The 10,211-nt window shown below is 38.6% G+C and overlaps 1 protein-coding gene across 6 annotated transcripts in view; it reads right to left on the bottom strand.

The window, feature by feature from the left end:
• Positions 1-7,218: 7,218 nt before the first annotated feature.
• Positions 7,219-10,211, bottom strand: part of plekha3 (pleckstrin homology domain containing A3) — a 42,262-nt gene continuing 39,269 nt past the window's right edge. For 5 of the 6 annotated variants that reach the window (XM_003225684.3, XM_062969132.1, XM_062969133.1 and 2 more), the window contains one exon: positions 7,219-9,723. In XM_003225684.3, coding sequence (XP_003225732.1) covers positions 9,590-9,723 — 134 coding nt within the window. In that variant the 3' untranslated portion in view covers positions 7,219-9,589. The remainder of the gene's footprint in view (positions 9,724-10,211) is intronic. The other variant, XM_062969135.1, reaches the window with a different exon arrangement.

Here is a 10,211-nt window from a genome sequence, read left to right as displayed (position 1 = left end):
GTTTAATAGGCTTTTCCATAATCTCTCATTATCCAACATTTTCACTTATCCAACGTTCTGCCAGCCTGTTTATGTTGGATAAACGAGACTCTACTGTACCATCATGTTGAGTCAGTCCCAGTCCCCCCAAACCCCACCAGTATTCAAAGTTGGTCATATAGGGTATTTGTGCCAAGTATGGTCCAGATCCATTAATTGGGTGCACATTGCTCTGTCAATATGAGTGAACTATAGCTCCCAACCTCTGAGGTCAGTCCCCTCAAAACTCCACCAGTATTCAAAGTTTGATATGTTGGGTATGTGTGGCAAAGTTACTAGTTCAATCACCAGTTTGGTACAGAGTGCTCTCTGAGCGTTGGTGAACTACAACTCCCAAAATTCAAAAACAGCCCTCCCAACCCCACCAATATTCAATGTTAGCCATGTAGGTAGTGTGCCACGTTTGGTGCAAATCCACTGTGGGCTGGGTCAAGAGACAAACAGAACCACTCAAGTGTTACCACAGTTTTGATTTTGGAAGCAAGGGGGGTGTCTAGCATCATCCCTTTTCCAACCGTGCCTTCCTAAGATGGACAAAATGCTTCTGAAGAAAAGTTCCTATGCACTTCCTATAATCACTTCCTGGATAATCAGAGATCTTGCTTAGGTAGAAAACCTCAATTCAAACAAGCACCTCTCCTCTTTCGCTACTTCACTATCTACTTGAGAAAGACAATGTTAAAACAAGAAGGGCTGGATTCACATGGGGAAAGAGAAAGCAGGATGCAGCTGTTTCTGCCTCCCCTGTTCCTGGAACTGACTCCTTGCAGAACTGAGGCCCTGGCCCTATGACTGGGTGACTCTGCGATGCAAAGCCCAGCAAGAACACCTGCCTCCCTCCAGAGGCTGGGGTACAAAAGGACCACGTCAAAGAGATAAGCAAACACTATAAAGGTTCAAAACTTTAAAAAGCATCATGCAAAGGCCACAGAAATAGTCAGGCCTCTCAGAGTACAGAGCTATCTTCTTTCTATGTCAAAAAGATAAGCAAATACTATAAAGGTTCAAAACATAAAATGCAATATGTAATTTAGAGCATTATGTACACACAATATTCACCTGAGAGTTAACAACAATAATGAAAATAATAAGTACAGTCAACTGTTGTAATACACAGTAGTATCTTCCAGACTGTAATGTTTAAAGGAAACTGTAATCATCAAGGCTTAAATGTGGACTAGAGTCAAAACAGATCAAGTAGTCTCCACTATTTAAACAGTTTCTGAAGACTCTAATTGGATTTGGCAACCAACATAGTATAAACACATTCAACCTTTGCAAAATAATATTTGTTAATATATCTTTAAAGACTTCACAGGTGTTAAAAGGCTTATTCTAGAAGAAAAACCTTGACCAAAAGTTCTTTTGATTCTTTGAGATCCTGTGTTGATGCCATCAAGTGTATACAATATCTCTTGAAATTACAGTCTATTGGAAATAACTTCAGTTTATCAAGAGTAAGATCCCAAATCTGGGGAACAAACTATACATGGATGTTGATTCTGAGTAGCTGTAGGTCAAAATGAGCCGTATATAGCTCCCCAGCTAGGAGAACAGAATGCTGTTTCTAAGTAGCTGGCTGTAGATTGAAATAGTCCGTTTACTACTGGTTCCCGGGTTTACTCGTTTCAGCTGTCCTTCTTCTGGTAAGCGGCAATTGATAAGCAGCAAATAGTTTTCAATTTGTATATTGTTGGCTCTGCTCAATTTGTATATTGTTGGCTCTGCTTCAGTATATCTTTAAGAGATAAAAAGAAATGGTCTAGTATTGTGCTCTTTATAAGATACAAGATATAATTTATATAGACCAAGTGAAAATAGACATATCAAAGCATGCTATATTAAGAATTACAACACAAAGATTTTTCCATACCCAGGCATAGTAGTTACTACTTACAGATTCGCAGATAAGTATGCTGAAATGTGGTTTCTATGGCGTGAGCAATCATTCATGGTTTTCTAAAGGTTTAAATATATGATTACAGGCAACAGCTGAGGTCTAGTCTATCGTTAAACCATAAGGGTGGTTGTTCTCAGTTTGTGAATCCAAAAAGTTTCTCTTCTGAGGAGACCAGTTCTAATGTCTTTGTAAGCAGTAATATGTAACTTCTCTAGAGCAAAAAATTTAAAGCTGTTATATGGGTGAGATTTATCATGAAAATGTGTGTATTAAGTGGAATCTAGACTTTCTCTTCTAATTTTTGAACGATGTTCTTGAATTCTGATTCTCAGTGGTCTAGTGGTCATCCCAATGTACAGCAAGTCACAAGGACACTGAATTACATAGATTACATTTTCCGTTGAGCATGTAATAAAGTCTTTCAAATTGATTTTGATGTGTAATAATGGATGGGAAAACTGCTTAATGTCAAATGTGAGGCAACAAACATCACAATGACTGCACTTAAAACTCCCTGTTGTAATACTTGTGGATTCTACAATGGATTTTTTAAAGTCAGAATGAATAAGAATGTCTTTTAAATTTTGAGATCTTTTGTGGGCTATGATAGGTGTATCTTTGCATCCTGGGATCTCCCGTATAAGGTGCCAATGTTTGTTAATGATCCTGCGGATATGTGGGGTTTGTGTGGTAAGTGTTAGTGGACAAATTATCCTGTTCTGTTGTTGTTTGGGTTTGTATGTCAATAATGTACTTCTATCAATTTGTAGGGACTTCTGAAAAGCCTGTTGTAGTACTTTAGCTGGATAGCCTCTAGCTTTAAGTTTACTGTTGAGGGAATGGGCTGCTGAGAGATAATGATCTGGCTTGCTATTGTTCCTTTGGATTCTGAGAAATTGAGAGTAAGGCACATTGGCTTTAAGTGAATAATGATGATAACTATTGAAATGCAAAATTGAGTTTTTGTCAGTTGGTTTCGAGTAATTACTTACATACAGGCCCCTCTCATCTTGGTGTATAGAAACATCTAAGAAATTTATGTCTGTTGATTTAATGGTTTTGGAAAATTTAATGTTGGGGTGAATGGTGTTGATCCAGGAACTATATTGTTCAGCTATCTGGTAACTAGAAAAAATCGTGAATATATCATCTATATATCTCCCATAATAAATCATATATTTTAAAAAGGGATTCCTTTCTTGGTTATAAATGTAATCGATTTCTAGCTGTGCAACAAACAAATTGGCTAAAGAGGGGGCCATTGGACTTCCCATGGCTATCCCCCAGATCTGCAAATAAAACTGCGCATCAAATCTAAAATTATTATTTTCCAAAACTATATCGAGGAGATCCATAAGGAAATGTGTAGGTGGTGTTTGTGATGTTCTAGACTCAAAAATATCTTTTACGATAGTTCTAGCCTCATTTAAAGGGATATTGGTATATAATGTCCAGGGTCATGAGAGGAGAGTGTTTCGGAATGTGTAAAGATTCAATAATATTGATGAAGTGAGTGGTGTCTTTGAAGTAGGCTTGAGTTTTGGAGACAAAAGGCTGAAGAAAAAAATCTAAATATTTTGCCAGTGGTTCTAAAATTGAAGATGTGCCTGATACATTAGGTCTGCCTGGAGGGGGTATGACACCTTTATCTATTTTAGGTAAGATATAGAAGACAGGAATTCTGGGCTATGGGTTTTTTAGATTTACATGGGGAAAGAGAAAGCAGGATGCAGCTATTTCTGCCTCCCCTGTTCCTGGAACGCCTATGTGGGCCTCAGCCATAGAGGATCATCAAGGGAGTGAAGGTACATCACCAGGGGCTTGAGGAAAGAGGTGTTGTGGAGTAATAATATACAAAATAAATCCTTTGGGGAGGCTTAAAAAAGGAATGGTTTATTTTAAGGAAAACCAACTGGAACTGACTCTAGCGTGGATTGCTCCAAAAGGCACTAGAGTAGGACGAAGAGCTGTCCTCCTTTATTTATACATTTTCAGGATACTGACAAAGAACTTACTTCTACATACGTATCATCATCACTATGTCACTTTACATGTCATAAAAAGCTCATTTTACCTTTTCTACATGCATGGGACATATATATGCATGTCTCAGCCTTTTCCTATCTAAGGCACTCTGAAAGCGGCTTGCAGCAAGTTAGAAATAACTAGAGTTCAGCTAGAGATCAATCAGGGGGCGTAATGTTGACCTGTCAGGGAGAGAAGTCCACTCCCTCCATTAGCTGTACCAGGCAACATATTGTTGGGGTTTGTAAAAAGACACCATGATGTAATGGGTTAACTGGAAGAGTATGTGTAAGTAGCTGATTGGCTGAGCTTGTGAAGAGCTGAGTATCTGATTGGCCACTTTCTCTGCCATACTCCTGAGGGAACCGGTTTGTGCATCTTTTACCTCAGTGAGGGAAAGAGATTGCTGTATAAAGATAAGATGGCTGCTGACTCTCTAAAGCCTTGTTATTTCTAAGACATTGAGGCATATTTAAGGATTATTTGAAAGAATTGTTCATTCCCTCTATTCTCTTTAAGCAATCAGAGAGACTGTTGTATATGTTATTGCTCTGTTTGATCTCTTGAAGTTAAGTAAAGTTCCTGTTACTTCTTTCACAAACCTGAGTGGCATGTTATTAAAAAAACTGCAGGGTGACTTTTGGTTCAGAAGCAGACATAAAACTTCCATTTATTACCATCTACAATACGCAACACATATTGCACTGGGATGTATAGGTAACAGCCCCCCTTCTCCTCCCTGTCCCTGTCATTTACAAATATTTTTGGAAGTTGTTTCATAGAATCATAGTAGAATAATAGAGTTGGAAGAGACCTCATGAGCCATCCAGTCCAACCCTCTGCCAAGAAGCAGGAAAATCACATTCAAAGCACCCCTGACAGATGACCATCCAGCCTCTGTATATTTTCAAATTGAGCTCCCAGTCCTGCACCAGGACATTACTACAGCGCCATCGCTAAATCTTCACTTTGTAAACAGTACAACCATCTGCCAAATATGACCAAGGAAATCAGCAAGGACACATCTAGCTATTCCAGTGCAGCAGGACACATAGTTTCAAGCCTACAGGGAGCAAGATATCCACACACAAATTAAGCCTGGTTAGATAAGCTGGAAAGGTTTTCAGTTATGTTAATCTGTTTTTTTCTTGAGGTGCAGCAGTAGCACAGTCTGCAAGAATTAACCAGATGATTTTTATAAGCACTTTGATCTCAATTGCTGACTTGGGATGATATTTTCTGCTGATGGTCTATCTACTTCTTTCATTTTGTTTTACTGTTGTGGCATTTGGATGATTGTTGTTTATATTGTTCTGAATTAATATCTTACTTTACTTAGGCGATCCCTTGTTGTCCGCGGATGACTGTCTTCGAGGTGTAGTGTTCTGGCGGTGGGTACGTAGGTGGCTGTGGAACCCTATTCTTGACCCACATGTTCTTCCACAATGAAGACATGGGTTTCCAGACAGAAAGCGGTGCTGGTCAGACTTGGCTTGATGCACCTTCCTCTCTGCACATTTCTCCCTTTTGCCCTCTATTCAAATTCCACAGCTCTGCTGTTCACAGCTGACCTTCAGTTAGAGCACTCAAGGGTCAGGGCTTCCCAGTTCTCGATGTCTATGCCACAGTTTTTAAGGTTGGCTTTAAGCCCATCTTTCAATCTCTTTTCCTGTTCACCAACATTCAGTTTCCTGTTCTTGAGTTGGGAGTCTAGTAACTGCTTTGGGAGACGGTGATCAGGCATTTGTACAATGTGGCCAGTCCAGCAGAGTTGATGGCATAACAGCATCGCTTCAATGCTGGTGGTCTTTGCTTCTTCCAGCACGCTGGCATTTGTCCGCCTGTCTGCCCAAGAGATTGGCAGGATTCTCCTGAGGCAACGCTGATGGAATCATTCCAGGAGTTGAGTGTGACATCTGTAGACAGTCCACGTTTTGCAAGCGTATAACAGAATTGGGAGGACAGTAGCTTTATAAACAAGCACCTTGGTCTCCCTATGGATGTCCTGATCCTCAAACACTCTCTGCTTCATTGTGAAAAATGCTGCATGCACAGAGATCACACAGTGTTGTATTTTCAATGTCAATGTTGAATTTTGTGGAGAGGTGGCTGCCAAGGTAGCAGAAATGGTCTACATTTTCTAGTGTTATACCATTAAGCTGTATTTCTGGTTAGCAGAGGGGTTGGCTGGTGCCTGCTGGAAGAGCCCTTTGGTTTTTTCGATGTTCAATGAGAGGCTGAGCTTCTCGTATACTTCTGCAAAGGTGTTTAGAGTGGTTTGTAGGTCTTCTTCTGAATGCGTACAGACTACGTTATCAGTTCTAAAACGGTTGTTGTTGTGACCTTGGTTTTGGCTTTCAGTCTGCTGAGGTTAAATAACTTGCCATCAGTCCGATAGATTATTTCCATTCCGGTGAGAAGCTTCCCATCAACAAGATGAAGTATCATAGCGATAAAGATGGAGAATAAGGTTGGGGCAATAACACATCCCTGTTTGACACCTGATTCCACCTTAAATGGGTCACTTTGGGAGCCATTGCTGTCTAAGACTGTTGCCATCATGTCATCACGGAGGAGCCACAGGATGCTCACAAATTTGTCAGGGAATGCGATTTTTTGGAGGATGGTCCAGAGAGCACTGCCATTCACTGTGTTTGGCATGTAATAGGATGGACCTTCTGTATCCAACCATCCACAACTTGAATATCTACATCTCTTAAACCTTGACTTTTCCATCCATTTTATATAAAGGACATCATTTTACTAAATCTTTGAATATCATGGGATTTGGTATCCACTGTGGGTCTTGAAATCAAACTCTAGCAGATACTTAGTGCCACTGTATCTTACCTAAGCAGTTTGATTTGTATGTACTTGGAAGTTAGGCATGCCCTAATTCTTATTGCTGTGGTACAATATCCATGGATTTAACCATCTGATAGTCAAAAAAAAGTTTCATTTGTATAGCTATTTATATACTCCATGGTCACAAAACTTTGTCCAGATGTTTAGTCGCTTTGAGTCTCTTTTCAGAGAGGAAAGCGGGATATAAATAAATATGAAAATAATACAGTCATGTTTTCCCCTTCACTTTCCATCAATACCACCCAATATGATTAAATAGCAGTGGACCCTAAAGCATATGGAGGGTCAAACATTATCTGTTCCTCGATTATGTTTTGTAAACTAAAACTACAGTGTCTATGTATACCCTAAAGTGAAAGATATGACCAAAAACAAAGAATTCTGCATGATTCCGTGTAAAAACTGGATTTATTTACCAAACACTTAAGTAACCTCTTTTGTAAAAGAAAAGGTTGTTTATTTTATTTTATTTTTTAAAAAGTGCTTCATGGTCAAGACATATACCAAATATATCCCAAAGTTTATACAAAAACAAACAAACAAACAAAAATACATTTCGAAACACTAAGAACTTTGGGCACAATCTGTCTGAAAACATCTGTGCAAACCTTGCTCATAGCTGAGCTGCCTATGTTATCTTTGCTCTTGCAACAAAAAAGCTTCAGAAAATAAAGAAACCCCACAAAATAAATAGAGCCTGCATGGAAAAGATTTCTGCTGAATGAGGCCCATAAAGAACAAGAAGAGGTGGCAAGATTAAATGGTTCATTCTCTAGTCACAGCTCAGTTCTCAGCTCTGTTAGAGACACATTCAGATTTGACACTGGATTTGCAAGAAGAATGTTGCTGTATATGAAGGGTATTTTCCAAGTTACAGGATTCACAACGATAAAAACCACTGCCCTCCTTTGGTATAAATATGTCATAAATAAATATGCAGCAGCAAATATGAATACATTACAATCTCAGCTTAAGAGCAGATCTTAGAAACCAGTGTTAAATTAATAAATTGGCAAAAAAACAAAAAAACAAGCATAGGGTTGCTGTGAGTTTTCTGGGTTGTATGGCCATGTTTCAGAAGCATTTTTTCCTGACGTTTCGCCCACATCTATGACAGGCAGCCTCAGAGGTTGTGAGGTCTGTTGAAAATATATCTATGGAATGTCCAAGGTGGGAGAAAGAACTCTTGTCTGTTGGAGGCAATTCCAGATATGAAACAATCAGGGCCAGCTAACACCTCCCAACAAAGGATTCCCCCAGGCAGGAAGCAGCCAGGCTTTGAAGCTGCAAGGCCATTCAATGTTAATCAAGGTGGCCAATTGCAACATTCACACTTGCAGACAACAGTTCCTTCTCCCTCCCTGGACCTTCCACAGATATATAAACCCCACTTGCCTAGTTTCCAACAGACCTCACCATCTCTGAGGATGCTTGTAATAGATGGGGGCAAAACATCAGGAGATAATGCTTCTGGAACGTTGCCGTGCAGCCTGGAAAATTCACAGCAGACCAGTGATTCCGGTCACGAAAGCTTTCGACAACACAAAAAACAAGCATAGTTTAACTAAAAGAGCAGAATCCAGCCAAAGATAGGTGCTCCTTAGTCTCATTGTGTGAACAGGAGAAGATACACCTATACTTTAATCTTCCAGTAAAACCCACTAGATTATGAAATGCTTCGCTTTGGTTGAATGATTCCCAGAAGTCTTAAACAAAACAAACATTGATAGGAGTGTATTTGTTTATGAAAACCTACTCCAACAAGAACTAAGCCTGTCTCCACATATCTGCTCCACATCCCAACAAATGACTAGTATGCAAAAAGAATACATTTTAAAATGTAAAAATATCTTTACACACGTGTTGTAGAATGCTTTGTGATCACATAATTTATATTCTTTCTTTTTAAAAAATACTGCACATTTTATCCATTATTTTTGATTGACTTGGTTCTGAGTGCAATTTGGAAAAATACAGGAGTTGAAAGAAAAATTCGAGAATTCAAGCATTTAAGGGCAAGATTTACATACAGCTAAACAAATTTCCACTTACTTCACTGTATAAAAAAATGATCTCATTAAATCCAACTGATGTAAAAGGTGCTTGTTTTTGGTTGAACTGTACCCTTAGCCTACACTTGTCCCATGGAAATGAAAAAAAAATTAAGGTGCACTGAAATTCCAGATAGCGAACTTTTGTACACTGCTGCTTTTAAAAAGAGAGAAACAATAATCACCAACAAGCCATAACTTTAGAAATACAGTCTCAATTTCAATGCATGGGAAAGTACCACCAAAATACAATGTGTCATAAAAAAAGAAAATAGTAGCATTGCCACTGAGTTCAGTGAGACATGGATTTGTACCAAAAATTTTAAAAAATAATATAACTGACAGAACTATTACTATGTCATCATATCATCAGCCCTAACTATGGCACAAGCTGCCCCTGATCCAAATCTGAAACCTTTATATCAAGGTTTAGACTATCCCACTTTGTAAAAAGAAGAGCGACGTTTACAAAGGTACATACCTATCTAGTAAAAACGCACAAACTGATTTTTTTGTTTGTTTTAGGAAAATACTCTTGCGAATAAACTATATAAAGATAAAATACACTTCAAAGGTTTTTTTTGTTTCATTTTACATGACTCTATAAAGTGCAGAGAAATCCTTCTCACAAGAACCACTCCCCCACAGCCACATAATCCCAGCAGTGTTTGCATAGCGGTACATAGAGAAAGTTGTTCCCTTCGTGTCTTCAGAAAGTAGGCGGAAGAGTCTCTTCAAGCTCTGGTTCTTTTTTAGAATCGCATAATGGTAAGGAGGTTTCAGGAAGGACTGCTGGAGGTGCCAGGTCTCCGTTTAGAGTATCTCTGGAACAGGATGCTGGTCCTAAGAAGAGATGGGTCAAAGCACATCTTGTTAATGGTATCCCCGGAAAAGGCCCCATTCAGTCATCTGTACTTGACTACATCTTGCACCCATTTACAGTGATACCTTGACTTAAGAGTTTGATTCTTTCCACGACCAAGCTCTTAATTCAAAATATTCTTATCTCAAAATGATTTTTCCCACTGGAATGCCATTAATCCATTTTGGCCCCTCAGCCCTCCTTTTTTTGTTATGTTAGAAAATGTATTATTTATTTATTTATTTATTTATTTATTTACAACATTTATACCTTGCCCTTCTCACCCGAGGGGACTTAGGGCGGCTTACAAAAATTGGCAAAATTTAATGCCCAAAATACAATCATAAAAACAAAACAATATAAACAGATCCATTAATAACATTGTTAAAACACATTATAAAAACCTTAAAAACATATATATTATTAATTCCATTCGTCCGAGATGTACTTTATAAATAACTACTACTAC

Source organism: Anolis carolinensis, chromosome 1 (genome assembly GCF_035594765.1).
Source record: "Anolis carolinensis isolate JA03-04 chromosome 1, rAnoCar3.1.pri, whole genome shotgun sequence".
Taxonomy (NCBI): Eukaryota; Metazoa; Chordata; class Lepidosauria; order Squamata; family Dactyloidae; genus Anolis; species Anolis carolinensis.
Note: the sequence above shows the minus strand (reverse complement) of the source record. Positions and strands in the feature narration are given on the sequence as shown.